The sequence below is a fragment of the Perognathus longimembris genome, chromosome 7 (genome assembly GCF_023159225.1).
Source record: "Perognathus longimembris pacificus isolate PPM17 chromosome 7, ASM2315922v1, whole genome shotgun sequence".
NCBI lineage: Eukaryota > Metazoa > Chordata > Mammalia > Rodentia > Heteromyidae > Perognathus > Perognathus longimembris.
The window spans coordinates 70,167,433-70,191,885 of record NC_063167.1 but is presented as its reverse complement, the minus strand read 5'-3'; the positions used below and the strand labels follow the sequence as shown (position 1 = coordinate 70,191,885).

The following is a 24,453-nucleotide window of genomic DNA, read 5'->3' as shown; positions in this document are numbered from 1 at the left end:
TGGTGCTTTGATGTTGCTCTGGGGCCAGGACCCCCAGGAGAGCCCGAGCCACAGGCCAGTGCCCTGCGCCCTGTGCAGCCAGGCAGCCCTGAGACCATGCACAGAGGCCCGCAAAGACTCCTGGAGGGGCAGAACTTGTACTGAGGATTCAAAAGTGTCACTTTCCAAAGAAAAATGAAGGGCTTAAATTATATTATATTACTAATTATATTAAAAGTACACCAGCCCAGTGCTGTGGCTCATACTCGTAATCCTAGCTACTTAGGAGGCTGCGGTCCCAAGAATCTCAAGATCAGCCTGGGCAGAAAATTCCATGAGACTCCATCTAACACAGCTCAGCTGGAGGTGTGGTTCAAGAAGCAGACCGCCAGCTGAACTACAAGTAAGCATGAGGCCTTCAGTTCAAGCCCCAGGACTGCTGAGAGAAAGAGACAGACAGACAGACAAAAACCAATATGTGAGTAGGCAGTGAATTCAGAAGAGGGCTAAAGAACTAATTGGCATTGCTATAACTTCTCTCATCCTCATCTTCTTTGTTTAAACAAAGCTTCTCAGCATTAATATCAAAACTAATGATCACACACACACTGGAGCAGGACTGTGGCCTCACTTCAGTAGGCTGAGGCAGGAGTTCAAGGCCAGTCTGGGCTACATAGTGAGAGGCTGTCTAAAAAATGTCAAAGCAGTGAAAAACATTGGGAGAATTTTTGTTGAGCTCTGTATATTCTAGAAACAAATGATTTCCATTCACGGATGCATAAACTAGTAGAAAAATAACATTATGGGTGTCATTTCCAGTAACATTTTACCTTTATGTTTAATGGTTGTTCATTTAAAACTCTAGTAGTCATTTTAATGATGGTATACTAAAATAATTTTCACAATAAATCACTCGAGAAGAATTAACACTGAGATCCTTATGGTTCTCAGGAGAAAAATTTAATTTGTTTTATTCACCACATAGTAATTTATGTCCAGACAAGTATATAAAGGCATTTGAGAAATGTCTTTTAGGCATAAAAATACATTACTTTGAGGCACATTGTTTTGTTTTGTTTTGTGCCAATACTTGAACTTGAACTCAGGGCCTGAGCACTGTCCTTTAGCTTTTTCACTCAAGGCAACTGAGGATGTGTTAGTTGTAATCATATCATTCTCTCTTTCTCTCCATCTGTCTCTATATTTGCCTCTGTCTGTCTCTCCCCCCTCCCCCTTCCCCAGGCCTCACCTCTGCTAGACAAGCTCTCTACAGCTTGGGTTACACTTCTCGGGCCAATCATGTACTCCTGAAGACATGGTATGCCCACAGCACATATACACACATACATTCATATAGAAATGTGAAGTCACAGACTACCATTGGCTCTAGAATTGCGTGACTTGGTGATGGCATGATGTCATCTATAGTCCAGGAGGTTTTCACTCTCTTGCTGAGTTGTCCTCTATGCTGGATCTGGCTTCAGGCTGATACTAGGATGGAGAGAGTAATTTTATGTGTAAGATCCAGACCCAACAAGCTGTAAGAGGAAGAAGACAGACAAGCTGGGCCCCAGTAGGCCCCACTCCCATCCCATTAGCTGGAACATCTGTCAGTTTTTTGAACCAATCACAAGGGAAATCGTCCTAGTTTTCCCAAAGGTCAGCTTCCCCTAAGATGGAACTATGAACAGGGAACCCAGGGAGGCTGTAGCTGTATTCAAAATCTAAAACTATCGTAAGACAGGAAATAATCTGTCTCTAGTGTGTGTGTGTGTGTGTGTGTGTGTGTGTGTGTGTGTGTGTGTGTGTGTGAGAAAGAGCTGTAGTATGAAGGAACCAGAGGTGTAGATACCATAACAGGGTCTGTTTCCAAGAACTATAGAATATATATACATACATATAGATAGATAAATAGATAGATATAGATATATAGCCTAATACCTATATATACATAAAACCTAATGTGTCTTGTCTTAAGAGACATTCAGCAACACATATCAGAATAATATTGCTGATCCTTCAGTGATTAGCTGCTTCACAGATACTAGACCCTACTCCTTATAGTTCTCATTTATAGCAAAGTAAGACAACAGATTTAGAGCTATGTGTTTGAAATTAATGTATTTCCTCTGGATACCTAATGACTTCTTTTTGTTGTTTTTGGTGCCTGTACTGTGGCTTGAACTTGAACCCTTGTGCTCTCACTTAGCTTTATGTCTCAAGGCTGGCACTGGACCTCTACTTCCACTTTTTTACTGGTTAATTGGTGATAAGAGTCTCATGGACTTTCCTGCCCAGGCTGGCTTCAAACCTTAATCTTCAGATCTCAGCCTCCTGAATAGCTAGGATGACAGAAGTGAGCCACCAGCATCTGGAGACTTCTGTCTTTGTCTCTGGTTCACTGTGTAAGACTTACACTACTGCCACATTCCGTGCTTTCATCTTTCCCCTACATATTTCGTAAATGAAACTAACCAGATACTCAAACCTATATCCACAGATGCAGAGGTAGGCAGAGAGGACAAGGCAGTAGGGACTGACAGTGCAATGCTTGTACCAACCCTCCTGTCCCTAACTCCCTGCAGGCACAGCTCTGCCACCTTTCAAATAGTCACTCCTTTCTCTGCACAACAACTCTGGTGCTGTTATTGCTGCACTGTAGACATGGAGACAGAGTTTGAGGGTAACAGGATGTCATCTCAGGTGAGCCGGCTGTCAGCAAACAATGTGAGTCCTGGTGCCCCAGGGACTCCTCGCCCCTCTCAGGAGACCACGTTTTCTGCCCCTGAGCATTGCACAGGCTGCCTGTGGGCATGGCTGGGACTTGTTTCCAAAGCCACTCCCCTCACAAAACCAAGGCTGTGCACCACCAGGGCCTGGACCAGCATCCAGCACCCCCAGAGACACTATCAGAGACAGTACTGGACAGGCCTGCTCTCCTCCGAGTTTCTTGCTACCAGGCCCGGCCTAGCGAGGGCACAAAGGAAGGCTCAGGCTGAAGCCGGCTCTGGGTGCTGACCCTGGCCCGTCCTACAAGCACCTGGCATCCCTGCCCTGGGGCGCCACTATGGAAGTGTCAGCGCTGGTCACCCCACTTCCCAGCTCCTGCCTACTAAGGTAAGCGTTCTCCGGGCCAGGCGGGGATCCTCAGCGCGGGCACTGCCAGCTTCAGGGCAGCCTAGGTCCTCCTCTCCTCCAGTCAGTCTGTCTGCCTGTCCATCGAGTCTACCTGAAGACGCCTTCCAGGGTTCCCATGAAATCTCTGTGGTCCTGTGCCCGATGGCGGGGCTCCTCCCGGTCCATGCCAGGCATTTCAGGAGGGGCGCCACTGGGGTGGGGATGCGGTCCCACATCCAGAGACTTTGAGGGGACCATGCCAGACCCCACCAAGTCCCTGCTGCTGTGCTCCTCCCACAAGAGCCCCTTTGGCCCTACCCTGCAGCCCCCTCCATGTGGCCCGCCCCGTTCCGGTGGACACGCCCCCTCCCGTGTGACCACGCCCACCCGACTGTAGTCCCGCATCCCTTTGGCCACGCCCTCCCTGTGGCCACGACCCCATCTCTGTGTGCAGACTCTAAGGGCCCCGCCCTCCGCCTCACCCTCGCAGGCCCCGCCCACGGCCCTTCTCAGCCTCACCCCTACAAGGCCCCGCCCCGTGCGGCCTCGCCCTGCCAGGCCCCGCCCACACTCCGGTGACTCCGCCCGCCCTCAGGCCGGCGCTCAGCGCTCCCGGCTCGCAGCTGCCGGCCCCGGGACTTCAGCTGCGGCCGCAGCATGGGGCGCTTCCGCGGGGGCCTGCGGTGCATCAAGTACCTGCTGCTCGGCTTCAACCTGCTCTTCTGGGTGAGCCGCGCGGGCATGGCCGCAGGCGGGCGGTGGGCCGGGCCCGGCCGGGTCTGAGGAGCGGGGCTCGGGAGATGGGGCTCAAAGGCGAGGCCAGGAGGCAGACAAAGGGCACGGGAGGGGAGGATGGGAGCGGGGAGCCTGGGAGGGGGACCCGCAGTCCTCCCCAGGCACCTCCCCTGAATTTTCTCTGGCCTGGTATTGCCAGATGTGGGGTCCGGGCGCCCCCAGCCCTGGGTCCCCTCTCCACCCCTGCGTACCGGGCACACCCCCTTCCCCTGCTCTGGGGGATCCTGCTGGGTCCCCCCTCCCGGACAGCCTTCCCTGGGGACATGTTGGGACTCCTCCCTCATGGGTAGCCTGCCCTGGGGACCTGTTGGGGGTTTCTCCTCCCGGACAGCCTGCCCTGGGGATTTGTTGGGGTCCCCTTCCCGGATAGCCTGCTCTAGGGGTCTTCTGGGTCCCCCTCCTGGATAGCCTGCCTTGGGGACCTGCTGGGGTCCCCTCTCCCGGACAGCCTGCCCTGGGGACCTGTTGGGGTCCCCCTCCCGGACAGCCTGCCCTGGGGACCTGTTGGGGTCCCCCTCCCAGACAGCCTGACCAGGGGGGCCCTGCCGGGGTCCCCTTCCCGGACAGCCTGCTCTGGGGACCTGCCCGGGTCTCCCCTCCCAGACAGCCCAGATCCAGGGCGGGTGGATGCCCACCTGCTCTTGCTCAGGGTATAAACCTAGAGTACTAGGAGCGGGCACCGTGGGTGAGGGCTGGGTGGGAGTTGAGGAGTAGATGAGGGTGAGGGGCAGGTAATCTTCTGGAGGAGGGTGAGAAGGGGGGCTTCCAGGGGGAGGCGCTCCCCCCCACCTTCCCCAAGATGAAGTCATGGGCTTTTGGGGTGTTACAGCGCCCACTACATCCCAGGGGTTGGCGGGGGTCCCCACTGGGGCCTGGCCACCCCTGAGCTCACCTGATCAAGGCCCTGGAGATTGGTGCAAAGTCTGAAAATGGTCTCTGCTCACCCCACCCTCTTGGCAGGATGTCAGTTGGTGTTCCTGCTCAGACCCAGGGCCCTGGCAGTGATCCGGGGGCTTGAGGGCCTCCCTGGGTGGGGGAGGCAGTGGCCTCTCTGCTCTGGGTAGGTTGTTGCTCCAGGACTGAAAGTGATTCATTATGCAGCGAGGGCTTCACTTGTGTCTGCAGCCCATTATACCACCCTAATAGGGTGGCTGGAGGCATCTCAGAGGCCATGGGGCATCTACAGTGTCCTGTAGCAACGGGCTTGGGGCCTGGACGGGTTGGGTTTGGCTGGGACTGGGTGCCCAGTGGACAGTCCTACACTGTGAAAGTCCTGTCTGCACACTGTATAAGGAGAGGCATTTTCTGGAGGCCCACGTTGTATATCTTAGTAGTGGGCTCCGTTTCAAAAGCCGTTAATTATAGATGTCAGGCTACAGGGGCCTTCACTCTCACTGCTTACAAATGCAAAAGCAATTGTACATCTGCTGAGACCGAGGCTTAGGCTGGGGTGTGAGCCTATTCTGGTGGTGCCCTAGAGCCAGCCTTTCCAGGGACAATTGAGAGCATTTGTCCAGACTTTCTATGTGTCAGAGCAGCACACATTCGCCCCAGTATCATGTCATGCTTCGTCCTCAGGATGGTTCTGCTCTGTAGCCGGGTCTCCCCATTTTTACAGATAAGGAAACGAGGGGTTAAGTAGGCTAGCTGGTGAATTGGGACTTAAGCTCTGCCTCCTTGCTACCTACCAGAGCTGGGTGGTTGGTTAACCAGTGTAGTTCCTTTTGGACCCTGAATCCCATTCAGCTTCAGGGTCACCTGAGTTTTTCAGAAATGCACATCCTCAACCATCCTAGACCCGTTGAACCAAAGCTTAGCAGGAGGAGGGGAAGGGACCAGCCATCTATTCAGACCACCACATGCAGGGGATTCTCATCCAAGGTCAGACTTGAGAGCCACTATTAAATAGTTACTAAGCAGATAATCCTAACTGTAACACACTATTCTCAGCTGAGCATTGGTGGCTCAGGCCTGTCATCCTAGCTACTCAGGAGGCTGAGACAGGAACATCAAAGTTCAAAACCAACCCAGGCAGGAAAGTCCACAAGACTCTTATTTCCAGTGAACCAGAAAAAGGCCAGCAGTTGAGGTGTGACTCCAGTAGGAGAGCACCACCCTGGAGCCTTGAACTCAAGTCCCAGTACTGCCCCAGTTGACTTTGAACCTCGGTCCTCAGATCTCAGCCTCCTGAGTGCTAGGATTACAGGTGTGAGCCACGGGCACCTGGTTCATTCTTATTTCCTCCTTCAGTATCTGGCACATTAGCAGCAGTCACTGCAGCTCTTTCCCTGCTTAGGGTCGGGGTTCTTTAGAGACCCACATCCCCGGGGGACTAAAGGAACCCCATCTGGAGACACACTCTTTCTGAGGGTGGTTTTTCCAGGTTGGAGGGCTTTTCCTGGCGGGACAGGCTCCAGCTTGCCCTGGAACATTCCCAGTGCACACGCGTGATGTCTTCCTCTCATGGGAAGGTCCCCCTGGTGACAGCTCCTCCTGCCATGTCAGAAGTTGGCCAGATATTGCAGGTGTGTTTTATGATCTGCAGTTTGGCACATGGACCTGCAGCCTCTGCCTGGTGGCTGGCTTTATATTTCTCCCCACTATACTCCTGGTGTTGTATGTGTGTGTACCCTCACGTGTGTATGTGTGCACACATGGCCGTACTGGGATTAAACTCAGGACATTGCCCTTTAGCTTTTTCACTCAAGGTTGGTACTATATCACTTGAGCCACACTTCTACTCCCATCTTTTTCCTGTTTAATTGGACATAAGAGTCTCACAGGCCTTCTGCCCCAGCTGGCTTCAAACTATGATCCGTAGATCTCAGTCTCCTGAGTAGCTAGGTGGCAGGTGAGAGCACCAGCGCCCAGTCCACTTCTGATTTCCTAAACATTCATCTAGATCAGCAGAGCAGCTGAGGACGCCCTGGCCTAGGGCTATCATCACATTTACTACTGCATTTTTCAAAACAGAAGTAAAGCTGGTCGCTCAATACCTTCTGCTCGGGGAAGTGTGTGCCATGCACCCCTTCCGGCATCTGCAGGTCTAAGCACAGACACTGCAATCTGATGGCTCTTTGTATGCCTGTGCCTTTCATTGAAATCACCTTGTTTTTCCTCCGTTGCATAGCAATGTAAATACAGCAGCACAGCCCTCCCAGCACATGTGTTGGTTTACAGAAAAACCTGGGCGCTGTTTATCCCTCCGTTATTGTTGTCTGCTCAGCGTTTTCCTATCATTGTGCTGCGGTCGCTCAGTGTTCCCTCCCACAGGAAGCAGGGCCCTTCTTCGCTGACCTGCCAAGCTTCTTGGGGATGGCTGTGGTTGGGGTTTCCACTGCGTGGTGCCTGGCAGGTGGTGGTGGAAAGACAGGGCTCAGTGGCTTGGGAGTGAAAGAGGTTTGACTCAAAGTTTATAGTTTTGTTTGACTCTAGCAACATTTGTCCTCTTTAGGAAACAGTTCTAGCAGTAACTTCAAAGTTTAAACATTAGAGACTAGTGAAGGGAAGATCAAAGGAAAGGAGGGTAGGAGAAAAGGAGAGAACAGAAGGGAAGGAAAGCAAAAGGGAGAATGGCAGGTTAAAAGGAAAGTGTTCTTTTTGGAATCCACTAAAATGCCAGCTAGGAGAGTCTTCATCGGTGCTTATTTCTCCTTGGTGGGTAGAGGGCCTCTGTACCAGCACCTCTCATATGTACCACAGGAGCTAGCTTCACTGGAAGAGCCAGGAGACAAGAGGCACCAAGACGCCATGCCAGAATGGTTCTGTGTGCGTGGACATTGAGACCTAGGAGTCCACAGCCTGATAGGTGGATGCTGGCCCTACACTGCCTCTTATTCCTGCCTCTACCACTTGCCACTGCAGGGATGGTCAGCCTTGACCATGAGAAGCCGTAGTCTTCTCATCTGTGAATTGAGTATAATAAAATGCCCACCTTGATCTGTGATCTTTGAGATGAGTTATATCTGGAAAGCCACAAGGATGTTACATGCACATAGCAAATAGTAACATGAGGTGTTAGTAATAGCTGAGTTTAAACACCAGAAATGTGAGTAAGAAAGTAGAACTGATGATCATCCAGGAGACTGGATTATAAAGGCAGGAATCAACCAACCATAACAGCTGCCGTCTTATAGTTCACCAAACACATGGTGTCAGAAAGAGAGATTCTTTCCTCTACAGTCAGCTTTCTTGGCAAACACATGCTGAGCATTTACTATGCACCTGGGGTCCTACTAAGTGCTGGCAGCTGAAAAACACTGATGCCGCAGCCCTAGATCAGGAGGCCCTGTGCCTCCATTTCATCTCCATGTGGTCTTAGATGGTTGCTTGTCCTTGTGTGCTCTTTGCTCCAAGGTTGTGCATTCCAGTCCTGACAGGGTTATGACACTGGACCTCAAGCAGAGCCATCGGTTACCTGCTGCCTTTGTGCTGTGAGGGCTAAGGGCAGGCCGGGGGGGGGTGGCCATTCACAATCAGAGCCCCCACATTAGTATACCCCATCACGCCCTTGGGCCCTGCACCTCTGACAAGCTGCTGCTCCTCTTTGAGAACCACTGTCTCTGTGGTCTGAAGAAGTCAGAGCACACCATAGGCAGAGGCGCTGTGCCAGTCCTGGTGCTTAAACTCAGGACTTGGCACTCCCCTTGACTTTTCCACTCAAGGCTGGTGCTTCACTACTTGAGCCACAGCCCCACCTCCAGCTTCTTGGTGGTTAATTGGAGAAAGAGTCCCATGGATTCATCTGCCCAGGCTGGCTTTAGACCTTAATCCTCAGATCTCAGCTCCTTGAGTAGCTTACAGGTGTGAGCCACTGGTGCCCTGCACATTTTTGTTTGACTGTTTATTTGTGTTTCTTTTAATGATAAAAATTTGTGATTTGGAGAGAGAGCCATCTGTGTCCTGGCACTGCTTGCATTGTATGGTGGGGTGAGATCTTGGGAGCAGGCTGAGAACCCCAGTGCCTGCTCCAGGATACCTGGCGCCTGCTGCCCAAAGGCAGAAGTGTCCTCCCAGCGTCCTGTGTCCTGCATGTCACCGCCATCTCAGGAGAATCCCACCGAGCGAGCACTAGCATCACATCTGAAGGGCTGAAGAGTCATTTACCTCAGAGAGTGACTTCATCCACAGCGGGGCGCAGGGGGTGGGGTGTGCGCACACCTGGAGCTCTCCAGGAGACCAGGGCTACACACAGGAGGGGTAGCACAGCCCTCACCCGGGCAAGCAGGCCCTTTCTTTGGTGTCTCTTCCTGTAAGAGCACAGTTCCATCAAGTCTGCACCCTCTGCACACTTTCTAATCCTGACTTCCCCACAGGACTTCAGTATCACATTTGGAAGGACTCAGTGCAATCCCAGAGCAGCGTGAGGTTTGCCTGAGCCCCAGTCCCCTCGTTCTCACCCCTGGTTCTGCAAGGCACAGACCCTCTGTCCCTGCCCTCACTGAGCTAAAATCCCCAGAAAAAAAAAATGTTGTCAGTCATGAGACTCGAACTCAGAGTCTTGGTGCTGTCTCTGAGTTCTTTCTTTCAAAGCTAGCTCTCTACCACTTTGAGCCACAGCACCACTTCTTGTTTTCTGGTAGTTAATTGGAAATAAGAGTCTTACAGACTTTCCTGCCCAGGCTGGCTTTGAGCAGCGATCCTCAGATCTAAGCATCCTGAGTAGCTAGGATTACAGGTGTGAGCCACCAGCACCAGGTTTCCCCAGAAATATTTAAATAGCAGGATTGCATGAGCTAAGGAGGGAGGCACACTCGTAGGCCAGGCTAGGCTGTGAGGAGTGTGGCCCAGTGGGAGAGGAGGGGTTTCTGGTCCACATCCAGGTGGAAGAATCAAGAGAAACTGTGGCTGGGTGTATGAGGACACCTACTCCTTTGCCCCTCACCAGCTGTGAGCCCCAGGTCACTTAGAAGGCCCCCTCGGGATGCTTTTGCCAGGTGTCTCTTGTCCAACAGTGGCAGGCACTTGCTCTCGGTGGTCTGGTTGGCTGGCATCCAGGAGTGGAACTAAGCTGACTGGTAGAACCAGGCCTTAAAGAGTGGTCTCTGGGCCAGGTACTAGTGGCTCATGGCTGTAATCCCAGCCACTGAGGAGGCTTAGCTCTGAGGATCATGGTTCAAAGCCACCCTGGGCAGAAAAGTTAATGAGATTCTTATGTCTAATTAACCACCAAAAAGCCAAAAATGGAGCTATGGCACAGTGGTAGAGTGGTAGCCTTAAGCAGAAAAAGCTCAATGACAGTGCTCAGGTCCTGAGTTCAAGCCCTAGAACCAGCAGAAGAGAGAGAGAGAGAGAGCGCTCCAGGATCTCTGCTTCATTTCTTCGTAAAGCAGTGGCCACTGTCACTGTATCTCATTCCAACATCACCTGGCCTGGCCTGTGACATGTCCTTCCCCCCCGCCCCCCCGCCAAGAGAAATCCCTTCAAACTGGAGTGGCACCCAGCACAGCCCCAGCGCCAAAACCAGGAGGAAACCTGGGTGGTTGGGGGGCAAGGAGAAGCCAACGCTGCCCCCTACCCTGTGCTCCATGGCTTTAAATTGCAACCTCTCTTTTAATTTTCCATTATGCATCCGACGTATCTGTGCCAGGGCTGGACAAATGGGTTGCGTCTGGGAGGGTGATTCCAGACGGCCATAAATTAGAGTCTGTGGACAGAGATTCCAAAAATGTGGCCTGGGAGTGGGGTGTTCCTGGGACCGCCGCCTCCTCCACAGTCTGCCCAGTGGCTGCCGCCTTGGCTCCCGGCCTCTGTTAATAGATTTTGCTTTGTGTGTGGAAAGTGCCATTCCTGTCAGGACAGCACGGAGGGGTCACTCCCAGGATCTGCTGAGCAGACTTGCCCCTGGACGGGACGGGCACCCCCCTCCCAGGGTGGGGGCTTCCCTGCGGCCTGTGGAGCCACAGCCACAACCCAGAAGCTGGTGCCCAGAAACACTGCCCACATTTTCCACACTGAGCATCAAAACGACTGTGTGATGCTTTCTGGAAAACTCTGTTTTTAAGCTTAGAAGAGTAACTCATGCTTAACACAGAGCACTTGGAAACCATGGAGAAGGAAAAAGCCACCTGTAACCCCACCCTCCAGAGATAAATCTTGTGGATGTTTACACATGATTTGTGATCCTGTGTTTCCAAGCAGGGCTCCCCCACTTCCCTCTGGGTGCAGGGGAGCCCTGTCCCCCTGGATGTGTCTCTCACTCGAACTTTCCTCTGAGGCTGGAAACCTTTAGTTATCCCAGCTGGCGAGGCTGGCCTGGTGTGCTGGGCCTGTGAACACTCCAGACCAGCCAGAGGGCTTGGCCTTGGGGGACAGAAGGTGAAGAGGGGCAAAGCCCGGCTGCGGGGCTGGCGCTGGCGCCTTAGGAAACACAGCACAGAATGAGATCCCAGGTACGAGGACTGCGGAGGCCTGGCTGGTCCTTTCCATCGTCTCTGATTCCTCCTCTTTTCTTCCCACTGCCAACATCTCAGGGTGCTCGCCCCATCTGGGGCACTGGCACTCTCCCTTCACTTGCTTGGTGAGAGTTGGGGCAGCAGACGCAGGGAGCTATTTTTATATCTCTCACTGATTTTCCCATAGTGCCCAGTAAATATCGGTTGATTGATGAATAGGGCGGAATTCAAGAGTGGGGTTTGTGGGGTGCACACAGTGTCTGTGAAAGCTCCCCAGAGGCAGATCATTGCTGCCAGCATAGATGCCAACTCCACGCGGCCATCAGAGGGGAGGGGAGGCATGAGCCACTGGCTCCCTGCCGCTCGCCTCTCCGCGAGCCACACAGCACACACCAGGCCTTTTTGGAAAAGGATTTTTTTCCTTCTTCACTTTCCATGGATACTCAAAATAGCAACCAAAGAGAGGAGGGGTGGGAGGAAGGAAGGAGACCAGGCTCAGATCCTGCCTGTAGAACCAGGGGCTGGGGGGAGGGGAGACCTCTAATTGGAGAGGACCTGAACAAGTGTGGGTGGGCCCAGAGTTGGTGTGTTTCCTTCTAAATGAGAAAAGTGGGTTCCCCCAGGTCTCGGAGTTCATTTTGTTCTTGGTGACCTGGCACCTGAGATCGCTCACTGGAGGTGGGGTTGGAACAGCCAGGCAGAAGGTAAATGCCAGCCAGGAAGCTGCTCACACCCCCCAGTAAGGCCAGGGGCTCCTTCCTCCCCCGAATGGTGAAGAGTGACCCAGGTACCTGGCAGCCGGCCCAGTCCAGGTGTGTCACCCTGTCCCCTCCTGGCCAACGCCTTGTGGTTTGCCTTCTAGCTGGCCGGCTCAGCCGTCATTGCATTTGGACTGTGGTTTCGGTTCGGAGGCTCCATAAAGGATTTGCCACCAGAGGACAAATACCCAGAGCATTTCTACGTAGGTGAGTGACGAAGCCTTACCTGTGCAACATCAAAGCCTCGTGCAGACACTGGCTGGGGCTCGGGGGAGGGGCAGGGAGAGAGAGTCAAGAGCCAGTGCCCGAGCCCTGTGTGGCCTTTGGGACCGCCACAGGAGACAGGGGCCTCACTCCACACATGGCCCAAGACCTTGGAGGTTCTGCCCGCAGAATTGACCTGTGTGTCTCAAGGAAATGTAACTAAGATTTGTTTCCAAAAATTCACAAACTTCTCTTATCCCCTGAATAAATTCTGTAAGTCAAGCCAGCCCCCCTGGCAGCTCACACACCTAGAATCCTAGCTACTCAGGAGCCTCCGATCTAAGGATGAGGATTGCAGTTCAAAGCCAGCCCACGCAGGAAAGCCTGTGAGACTCTTAGCTCCAATTATTCAGCAAAAAGCCAGAAGTTAGCTGTGGCCCGAGTGGTAGAGCACCAGCCTTAGGCATAAAAGCTAAGGGACAGCGCCAGCTCCTGAGTTCAAGCCCCAGGACCGACACAAAAAAGAAAAAGACCATGAGTGAGACCTGTGTTGTGTGAAATCTCTAGAGGAGTCATAACACTCTGAATAATAATAAATACCTCTTTACCCTAAAAAAAACTCTTCATGATTATTTTAATTTCTTGGATTTTACTAAATATTTGGTTTTATGTAAACACAGTTACAATTCAAGCCAAAGTGCCCCTAATTTTCGTAGGTTCCTCCATTTAAGAAAAAATATAAAACCTGCCAATATAATCGAAGTATAATACAATCAATTAATGTAACCAATATAATTAAATATAGTCCATCAACCAACAGAGTCCCAGGCTCTAGAGTCATATAAAAAGGTCAAGAGGGTGGTCAGCCTGGCAGCCACCCTCCCCCAGGCCTCCAACCCCCCAGGTCCAGTGTGCCTGAGGCCCTCAGTTGCTAAGGTGGGGCCTTGGAAGCTGGCAAGAGTGGTGCTGGCAGCAGGAAGGCCGGGCTGGCAGCTGGGGCTCCTAGATGGCCTCCATCCAAGTCTTTCAGCCACCTGTGGTAGAAGCCCCAGGCCTCCTGGGTTCAGCAGCCAGCCTCCAACTTCCTGTCCCAACTTCTCTCTGGGGTGCATTTTTGGATGGGCAGACACCCCAGACTCTAGTAGCACAGAGGGGCAGCAGTCCCCCCATCCCAGGAGTGGGAACACATGAGGTCATGTCTGTAGGCAGAGGATGTGAGCCGGCTTCTCCACCAGGGGTTGCCCACACAAACAGGAGCTACCACCTGGCTGCAGCCATCTTTCCATGTCCTGTTCAGAGCCAGGGGCCTGGCTTCGCTTGTGGCTGGAGGATGTGGGGGGAAAGCATCAGTGTTGAACACGATGGGCTGGCCTGCCCTCTTCACACTGACTCGCTTGCTCCAGGAATAGTTCTGCAGCTGGGTTTCCAGTCCACCTCACCACTGGTGGGTGGGTAACAGAGTGCCCGGTGCCAGTGTGATTGCTCCGAGAAGCTGGGGTTTGTGATCACTTCCACACTGCAGATAACAATGCTGACGAATAAGAGAGCTAAGCTACAGCCATGCCTGACAGGCTGAGATGTCCAGATCCCAGCTTGGTACATCAGGAGACACCAGCAAGCATCACTGCTTTACCTCTAGGTTCTTCTCACAAAGAAGCCTCCTGCCATCTATAAATGAGCTGGAGACCGTCCAGGGCTCAGCCCGCCCATGGAATCTGCATCTGCAGATTAAGCCACAGATTAAAAAATATTCTGAAAATACAGTGCGTGTGCTGAATGATCACAGGCCAGAGTGTATTCTTGTCATTCCTCCCTTAGCAAGACTGCATAAGAGCTGTCTGCACACTGCCCTGTGCTGGGGTGTTGCAAGGCACCTAGAGATGGTTGGAGTACATAGGGTGGTATGTAGGCTCCTTGTGAGAGGGACTTACCTCCTGTTGGTTTTAGCACGCGGCAGGGGTCCCGGAGCTGGTCCTCAGAAAGGATGACTGCCATTAATGCAGTCCAGGAAAGCTGGGGGGAGGGAGGGAGAGTTGCCCAGTGGAAGAACAACAATGATTTTAGATCACAAATGGTTATTGGCAGGTTATGTAAAATGTTCTGCAGACAAAGCCACTGAGGAGACAACCGAGCCAGTGTCCAGTTCCAACCAGGGGATCGTGTGTGTGTGTGTGTGTGTGTGTGTGTGTGTGTGTGTGTGTGTGTGTGTGCGTGCTGGTACTGGGGCTTGAACTTGGGGGGCCTGGGCACTTTCCCTTAGCTTTTTCACTCAAGGCTGATGCTCTGTTACTTGAGCCACATCTCCACTTCTAGCTTTTGGGTGCTTACTTGAAGATAAGCATCTCAGACTTTGTTGCCAGGGCTGGCTTAGGCATGGGCCTCCGGCGCCTCGCAAGGGGAGCCATTTTTAATTGAAATTATGCCAACAGGCTTTTCGGGAGCCCTCTCATTTCCTCAACTGAAATGATGCTACCCCCTTTAAAAGAAGCACTTGAGATGTGAGAAGGCAGCATGGTGCCGTCAGAGAGATGGGTGGCCCAGGAAGGCTCGCATTGGTAGCCTGTCCCTGGGAGATCACTGGCATTGCAAAACCATTCACGATCAAAATCCAGGTCTTTGAAGCAAGGGAACTAGGGCATGGGAGGCATGTGGGATTTGGGAACCAGGTCAGGCATCTGCCCTTCATGCTGCTGTGGGAGGAGAGGGCTCTACAGCATCCATCTTGGGATGAAAATGTGGCTGCAAACTGATGTACCCATCCAGCAGCCATTTTCCACAAGGTGGGGCAGCAATGGCAGCTCGGTCGGGAGGCACAGATGTGTGTGGCCTTCCAAGCAGACTTGGAATGGGGTCTGGTCCGCCACTTGCACAGCTTCTGATTTCTCTGAAGCTCCACCAGCCCTGCTCCTAGGGGTGGGAGCCATGACAGGCCCCACCTTGCTGGGGGTTGCCAGGGCTCTGTTTCCTTGTTTTGACTGAGTATTGGCCTCCCAGAGAGAATTCATGGGTTCAGAAGGGCTCACTGTTGCCAGAAAGGCCAAGCTGACCACCCAGCGGTCAGCCCAATGACCCAAGCCTCCTCAGGAGTCCCTTTCTCCCTGACCTCTGAGTGTGAGATCCTCATCCCCTCCTGACTATGGGGAGCCCAAGTGCTATGGTGGTGACCTCTGTATGTCCTACACAGATGGCCATGGGGTGGCCAGTCCAATCAGGAGCCTGTGTGTGTGTATGTGTGTGTGAGCACACGTGTGCACACAGGAACACACATGCACTGAGTCTTGAACTCACGGCTTTTGGTTCTCCCTTGGCTCAGGGCTGGTGCTCTACTACTTGAGCCACAAAGCATTATTTCCAATTTATTTGTTTGTTTGTTTTTTGCTGGTTAATTGGAGATGGTGTCTTTCAAATTTATCTGCCTGGCTGGCTCTGAACTTCAGTCCTCAGCCTCAGTCCTAGCCTGGTGAATAGCTAGGGTTACAGGTGTGCCCACTGGTGCTGGCTTGTTATTTTCAATGCTGCGCCATCTCTTGTGACTGCATGCACTCCCCAGGCAATAAGCTGCCCCGTGAAGCACAGCGACCCGGAGGAAGGGCAGCTGGGACAGGAATGTGCACCTTCCTCCAGGCACAGAGAAGGGGGTTCCCCGGGCTGTCTGAGAGGGCAGGAAGTAGGGTGGCCTGGCCTGCAGCCCCTCCAGGTCCATAGTGGGCAGCACCCTGGGCTTGGGGGCTCCCGGAGACAGGATACCACCACCCCACTTCCTGTGAAGGGAGTGGTTTCCAGGTGACTCATATGAGGAAAATGCAGAAAAGGAAACAGAGGCAAGAACCGAAGTTTTAGCAAGCCCAGTGCCAGTCCCTATTGTGTTCTGCCTTATCTCCGATCAGGGAAGGAACAGGAAGGCTGAGGCCTCTCCCTCCCAGAGCCTCCCCAAGTCAGACCTGGCCGAGCTGCCGGGCTCACCCAACGGAAGCCAATCTCCACCCGCAGGGCTGCGCCTGGCTTTGTCCTGCAGGGCAAAAGGGAGGACCTTTCTAGAATCTATTTTGCCTGCCTCAAGAATGGAGGTTAAGCTGGGAATATGGCCTAGTACAAGAGTGCTTGACTCGTATACATGAAGCCCTGGGTTCGATTCCCCAGCACCACATATACAGAAAACATCCAGAAGTGGTGCTATGGCTCAAGTGGCAGAGTGCTAGCCTTGAACAAAAAGAAGCCAGGTACAGTGCTCAAGCCCTGAGTTCAAGGCCGAGGACTGGCAAAAAAAAAAAAAAGGAATGAAGGTTAGGGACCCAGGCAGGGGTGGCACACCCCTGTCACCCCAGCTATTCAGGAGGCTGAGATCTGAGGATCGTGGTTCAGAGCCAACCCAGAGCCAGATCTTCAATAAACCGGCAGAAAAGCCAGATGTGACGCTGTGGCTCAGGTGGTAGAGCGCCAGTCTCGAGCAAGGGATGCCAAGCAAAAGCTGGAGGCCCTGGGTTCAAGCCCAGTTCCAGTACAACAAGAAAAATCAAATCTTAGGCTTCCCAGGCCCCCGTGCAAACCACAGAGCCCCTCACAACCAGCCATCCCATGCTGCCAGCCGCTGGACAGGGAGCCAAGGGGGCGCACGCGGGGTCTGTCCCTTCGGGAGTTCCCCCCTCCACCCGCCCCCCCCCCCCCCCCGCACAACTGGTGGCCACTGCGTCCTCTCTACCACTTGTCCCAGGGCCCAGTCCTGACGACGCCCCATCCCCTCCGCCTCGGGCTCCCCCTGAGCACGGCCCCGCTGCCCCCTCCAGCCCGCACCCCGTGCCCGCCTGCGGCTCTGGCCCCTCCAGCCCGCACCCCGGGCTGGGTTCCACAGGATGCTGACCCGGGTCCCCGCCTCTCCGTCTCTCGTCCTCAGGCCTCTACGTGCTGGTTGGAGCGGGGACCCTGATGATGGCCATGGGATTCTTCGGGTGCTGCGGTGCCGTGCGCGAGTCCCAGTGTGTGCTGGGATCAGTAAGTGGGGCTCCAGGGCCGGCGGGGTCGGGCGTGGGGGTCCCTGGTCTCCCGGGTCGCCCTGCCCCGTTCAGAAGATGAGGCCCCAGGACGGCGGGCAGCACCCCGCCACCGCCCTGTCCTGCTCAGAGAGCCTCTGGGCCCACACAGCTCCCGGCCTGCTGGCCACCGTCTCCGGACCCCATTTTCCAGACGCTGTTCGAGTGGTGAGATTTCTGGGCCATTCCTGAACCTCCCTGCCCAATGTTAGTTAACCACAGCAGAGACGTGGGCATGGTGCTCACCATTGTGTGATACCCGAGGTCGTGCGTGCGTGCGTGCGTGCGTGCGTGCGTCCGTGCGTGCGTGCGTGCGTGCGTGCGTGCGTGCAGGAGGGAGGGAAGGAGGGCACAGGGGACCTGCAGCAAGGTAACTCTGCTGTTGCCTGAGGGAGAGCCGGGGCCTCATCTTCTGTGGGGCAGGCCTCCCCGCCGAATGGGTTCCTACCGCCCGGCCTAACGTCCCTCGAATGGAACAGATCCAAAGACACTCACTGAAGTGGAAGGTATTAAATGAATGAAATCAGTATTTTCTCTTCTCAACAGTTTTTCACCTGCCTTGTGGTGATATTTGCTGCTGAAGTGACCACTGGGGTATTTGCTTTTATAGGCAAGGATGTAGTAAGTAAAAATTACCTACAATGCTGTGTGTCCATTCTCTTCATGGCCAAGGATCTATATAGGAACAGTCATGCCAAAAAGTGTAAGAAACCAAGTAGACCCAGATGATAGCTGAAGCTGAACTTAGGAACTAGGAGTGTACATAAGTAAGAGCACATGTGTGATTTTTTTCTAGGGACTCAGCTCATAGCTTCCTTAGATTTACAAAGTGCTCTATACTTTTTTAACCTTTTTTTTTTTTTTAAGAATCTCTATCTTAAGATTAGTCCTAGTTCAGAAGCCAGGCCTTGGTGGCTCATGCCAGTAAAAGGGGGCTGAAATATGAGGATCCAGGTTCAAAGCCAGCCCAGGGGGGAAAGTCCATAATACTCTTATCTCTAACCAGCAAAAGAGCTCGAAGTAAAGTTGTAGCTCAAGTGGTAGAACACCAGTCTTGAGTGAAAAAGTTAAGGACAGTGCCCTGAGTTCAAGCCCCAGTACTAGCAAAACTCCACAAAGATGAGCCCTATTTTGTGATGAGGTAGGCATTAGAAGACAGATTTACAGGTGCCGAAGGGATGGGGGACGGCCTTTATTCTCATCCCTGTCAGACCATCTTTTGTGCTAAGGCTTGCCAAAGAGTTCGCCTAGACTTGCTGCCCCACTCCTGAGTGTCCAGAATGGTTATCAGAACCCGCAAAGGAAGTGGCTTTCTCAAAGGATAAACACAGGCAGGCTTGAACAGAATGGAACCTTAAAAGTACCTGCCACACTGCCAGTTAATTCCTGAGCCATCAATGCTGTTCATGAAATTAAGACTAAAAACTGGTTAACTGAGTAAATGTCACCTGTGAAACAAGTAAATGTCACCTCCCTTGCATTTGCTTCTAACACAGCTGGCTGTATTCCTAGGTTAGTTGAGGTGCCGTTCTATGAAGAACTGAAACTAGATCATAGGACTTCTTGAAGTTTCTGTGAATTTGGGTCATATGGCTTTATATTGCAGAAAGCATCGCCTAAGCTCTACATGGTATTTGAATGCATAGTCTTTCTTAGCAATGAACATCTTATTTATTTGATTATTTATTTTTGGTGCCACTCCTGGGGCTTGAACTCACACACTCCCTTAGCTTTTTTGCTCTAGGCTGGCACTGTCACTTGAGCCTCACCTCTACTTCTGGCTTTTTGCTGGTTTATTAGAGATAAGAGTCTGTCAAGCTTTGAACCTTGATCCTCAGATCTCAGCCTCCTGAGTATCTAGGATTACAGGCTTGCATGGCCAGCACTGACTAGCAATGAACCTTAAACTCTGTCACAGGCACACCTGAGTCCTTCTAGCCAACAGGACACAGGATTGCATGGGTCCCAACCAGCACGGCAGCAAAAAACCCCAGGTGGAGTCCAGGAATCTGGCCCAGTTGGTGCTGCCAGCATTGGGAACCTCCATTCTGGGAAATGTGTCTAGTCTATGAATAGGGTTGCTGGCTAGCCTGTCCTGCAGTGCTCTGCTGCATTAGGACACCAGGACCGGTGCTCCGCCCCTCCATGCGGAACCCTCCTAAAGCCCCAGGGAGCATGTGGAAGATGTGGGAGAGGGGACAGATCCTAGTGACAAGACACGGTTTGACCATGTGCCTTCCTTCTCCTGGTGTTTTTGCAGGCTATACGACACGTGCAGACCATGTATGAAGAGGCTTACAGTGATTACCTTAAAGACAGGGGAAGGGGAAATGGAACCCTCATCACCCTCCACTCAGCGGTGAGGTCCTTTACTTCATCCTGATGCCCGCCTTCTGAACATCATGCCAGCTTCTCTCTCATCATCTAGATTAGAAATAAAAGTAGCTAGTGGCCCAGGCCTGTAATCAGTCCTTGCTATTCAGGAGGTTGAGAGCTGGACAACTGAGTTTTGAAGCCAGCCTGGGCAGAATAAGTCTGGGCAGAAAAAGTCTGTCCAATTTCATTTCCAATTAACGAGCAAAAAGCTACATTTAAAGTATGGCTCAAGTAGTAGAATACCAGCCATAAGCAAGCAAGCCAAGTGAGAACACCAAACCTTGAGTTCAAGCCCTGGTGCCAGCAGAAGAAACCAAATAAAATCAGTAAAAGAAAGTGGCAGCCTCATGTCTTAGCCCTGGAGAACACACGGTTTGCCTTCCATGTGGAACCCTAGACAAGAAAGAGCCCCACCTAGCACACAGTTGGCAAGATCTTTACTGCCTCTCCTGTCCTAAAGCCTCTTTTCTTCTCCAGTTCCAGTGTTGTGGAAAAGAAAGCTCTGAACAGGTCCAACCCACGTGTCCAAAGGAGCTCGTAGGTGGTAAGGTAAGCCTCTCCCCACACACCAGCGCCTCCTAGTGGAGACATGGCCACCATCAGGCTCTGGTCCTCTGCATTCTGGTTCTTGCTTTAGTCTGTGGCAAATAAAAGTAAAGCTGTGTGACGGACTAGGCCAGGGCTGTGTTCTGTACCAGAGGCCGGTGCAGAGACTCAGCAGCTTCATCATCAAGGGGATCCTTGAGTTGAGTTTGACAAAGAAGATGGTTCCAGAACCAGGAAGCTGTGGGAAGAGGTGTGTGCAGTGGTTTTATTTTTGGTTGACCTATGATGCTTAGTGTTGAAGGTCTCCTTGGTGCTGGCCAGTGAGCACACAATGTGCTTGAAGGTCGCCAGCAGAAGCGTCCCCATCCGTGGAGGGCCTTAGGGCCCAGGCTTCATGGGTCTCTCAGGAAACAAGGACAGGAACCCAGGGGCCCAGCTCAGTCACCACAGGAGAGAGAGGTTCTCAAATGCCAAAGGCCTACCTTTCCTGAGTTGTGGCTTTCCTTCATTTCACTTGTGCCTTTACTAGCCTTTTAGTTTCTTAATAGGTAATGATTGCCTTGCTGGGTTCTTGTCACTAATGAACCAGCAAAAAGCTAGATCTGGAAGTATGGCTCAAGCGGTAGAGTGCCAGCCTTGAACAAAAAAGTCAAGTGAGAGAGCAAGGCCCTGAGTTCAAGCCCCAGTACTGACATAAAACAACAACATGGGCAATTGTTGTTTTAGGGGTCTTCTCTTTATTCTTCTTGCTGAAAGCAAAAAGAGGCCTCAAATTTTAAAGTGTCTCAGATCCCATAGAAATAGTCTCCTCTGGGAAGATCGAGGCATTCTTGATCTCAGAGCATTATGTGGTGCTGACCTAAAAGGAGCAAAAGGAGAGAATGGATTTCCCCCAAAACTACACTTTGCTTTAAGGTTGCCAGGATGATACTACAAAGACAAAGGTTTGTGTGAGGACAGAGCTGATGTTGAGTAAGTCACAGAACAAGCTGTAGAGAAGGAAAGGGTTGTACTGGGGATGATTCACACATAACCAGTTTTTATTCCTGACTTTTATCCCCCTCCCAAACAGAATTGCATTGATGAAATTGACACTATTATCCGTGTGAAGCTACAGCTCATTGGAATTGTCGGTGTTGGGATTGCAGGCCTAACGGTGAGAATGTTCCAGAACTCCTTTTTATTTTTTTAAACCCATTAAAAAGCCTTGAACATTCTCATCTGATTTCTCTTCAAGCATGAGATGACAGTAACTTAAGGAACAATTGCCATAGAGAACAGACACATTGACTCATAGCAGTCTTCTAAGAACAAAAACTAATTAAGTCTACCCATCAGTAGCCCTGTAAATTACAAACTTTGCACTGTGGTGACCACCATTGTAAGAACCCCACCCCTAATCTACGCAAGTTTTCAATGCGAGATAATATGTCCTCTCTGCTTTGAAGAGGCAGCACAGGGTACAGATTAATTGGGAGAGTCCTTGCATGACATTGTCTGACTCCACTACTTACAGAAGTCCTGGAATTATAGCAAAGTTTCTTCATTTCTCTGTTTTGTGATTTCCTTGTCTACAATGTGTGTGTGTGCGCGCGTGTGCACACACATGCGCTAGTTCTGGGGCTTGAACTCAGGGCCTAGGCACAATAGCTGTACTCAAAGCTATTGCTCTCCTACTTGAGCCACAACTCCACTTCTGATTTGTTGGTTTGTTCATTTGTTTGCTGTTTAATTGAAGATAAGAGTGTCACTGACTTTCCTTCCTGGACTGGCTTTGAACCATGATCCTCCGATCTCAGATCTCAACCTTCTAAATAGCTAGGATTATAGGCACATTACCAGCACTCACCCTTAAAATGGGGATATTTAACACACCAACTTTCTAAGATTATTGTGAAGATTATTGTGAATGGGATATTATATACAAAGCATTACTATAAGTCTAGTTCTTGGTTATAATCACACATTGACTTAAGATGGCTCAGCAGTTTGCTGGCCTTTTTGACAGATGACCCTGTCTGGCTGTCCCTAATGAATGGGTCTGTCTATTTCAGATCTTCGGCATGATATTCAGCATGGTCCTTTGCTGTGCAATACGAAACTCACATGACGTGATCTGAAGCTACTTGGCCATGAGTGTGGCATCCTGGAGCTCTCATACGAAACGTCACAGAGCTATCTCATCTCCTCAATATTCAGAGGACAGTGGGATGGAAAATACTTTGCTGCCAGTTGTACATTTGCACATGTATGGATGTCTGATTCATTACTGGGGTGCCCCTGGAGTGAACGTCTGTGAATGTTGAGTGAGAACATTTTCATGTGTGAGCTGTGTGTTTCTGGTATGTGCATTCATGATAAGAATGAAATCTATCTGCTGAGAATTCCTGGTTCTTGTTGTGTTAGAGGAACAACCTGTTTAACTTTAGGAAATGATCGAAAAGTTTTGAGAAACACGGGTATTCAAAAAAATGTAATATAAATCAGTTTCTCAGACTTCAGCCAAAAAGAGTTAGATGCACATAGAAATGGTAGGATTTCTACTTAATGAAAACAATAAGCTTTAGTGATTGGAAGACAGATTAGTGTCAAAATCAATGTCTCCGTTCAGAAATAAGGGTTTGTGGATTTTTTTTTAATATATACATGCTCTCCCCAGAATACAGTAAACTGAAGCTTAAAACCAAACCAACCTACAAAATTAAATTAAATCTAATTTGAACAAGTAATGGTTCCCAGTATTAAAAAATAAATAAACGTCCTCCCTCTGCAAAGAGTAGATCAAACAGTCATGTGCACTATAAAAGTGTTTTTAGGACAAAAGAAAAAAAGGACAACTTTTAAGGAAATATTTTTGGTCTTCTACAAAGACATGAGGTCTGACTTTATTCCGTCCCCTTTCTGGCTCTGCTCTAAACTGTTTTCCACCACCCTCACATCCTCAAGGGCTTTTTATCTCCAGTTCTCCTGTGTGACTCTCCAAATATGAGCACAGAAAGACAAAAGCAATGGACCTGGGGTTGCAAAGTTTGGAAAAAAGAATTTTTACTGGCACTCTTTCTTTGAAATACCTCAGACTTGAGTTTACATCTTTTCTTAGTTCTTTTTTTTAACATATGCTTTTCTTATTTATTTCCTAAAGAACTATAGTTTTTACCATTTCAAATAAATAAAACAATTCCAGAATAATTCAGACATTATCTTATGAGCAGCCTTGGCCAAAGTGAAATAAACAAAAGCATCTTCTAGTTGTACCCACAGCGAGACACACTGAGGAAACAAACATTGACACAGACCCAATGTAAAGATGTGTTTTCTCTGCAAATGTCCTGTGAAAATAGAATGTTCAGGTTCTTTTATGGTCTTAATACTTGATTCTAGGTGGATAAATCCAAAAGTAGGATCTTTTATTTTATTTTTGTCAGTTGTGGGGCTTGAGTTCAGGGCCTGGGTGCTGTCCCTAAGCTTTTCTGCTCAAGGCTAGAGCTCTACCACTTGAGCCACAGTTCCACTTCTGGTTTTCTGGTGGTTAATTGGAGGTCAGAGTCCCATGGACTTTCCTGCCTGGGCTGGCTTTGAAGTATGATCCTCAGGTCTCAGCCTCCTAAGTAGCTAGAATGACAGGCTTGTGCTACTGGCGCCTGGCCCAAACTTAGGATCTTAATAGGTCTATTTGCTAGTCATTTGTAATACCTTGTTACAGTTAGCCAATTATGATCATTTTCTTAATTTGCATCTTAAAAGGCCTCATATGAGGGAAGCTGTGTCCCCACTTGAGCCTCTGTGCATACAAGAGCACAGACTTTAGTGTGCTCTCAAGGAAATGTGAGGTTCCCAACGAACTTAAAAAACCGTTTTGCTGAAAGGACACAGTGCCCGAAATAATAGTCTTGAATCCAGAGAGCACATTTCCCTTTTGGCCATGCTTGCTACTGCCTCTCACTTTGGAGAAGACTTCTCCAGAAAAATAATCGGAGCTGTGTATGCTCAGTATGTGTACTTAGTTGCCTCTGTAGTTAAAGAAAAGATTATCATTAGTGGGGCACTGATGGCTTATGCCTATAATTCTGGCTACTCAGGAGGCTGAGATTTGAGGATTGAGGCTTGAGACCAGCCTGTACAGACAAGTCTGTGAGACTCTTACCTCTGATTAACTAGTAAAAACACAGAAATGGATTTGTGGCTCAAGTGGAAGAGCACTAGTTTTGGGCAAAAAAAAAAACCCAAGTGACAGTGTGAGGACTTGAGTTCAAGCCC

At 50.8% G+C, this 24,453-nt stretch overlaps 1 protein-coding gene across 1 annotated transcript; it reads left to right on the top strand.

Annotated features, from left to right (window-relative positions):
* The first annotated feature begins 3,710 nt into the window (after positions 1-3,710).
* On the top strand, positions 3,711-22,580 carry Tspan2 (tetraspanin 2). Its single transcript, XM_048351841.1, has 8 exons — positions 3,711-3,822; positions 12,148-12,250; positions 17,139-17,236; positions 17,821-17,895; positions 19,535-19,633; positions 20,128-20,199; positions 21,269-21,352; positions 22,251-22,580. The coding sequence occupies exons 1-8, from the start codon at positions 3,754-3,756 to the stop codon at positions 22,314-22,316; spliced, it is 666 nt and encodes a 221-aa protein (XP_048207798.1). The 5' UTR covers positions 3,711-3,753; the 3' UTR covers positions 22,317-22,580.
* Positions 22,581-24,453: the final 1,873 nt, after the last annotated feature.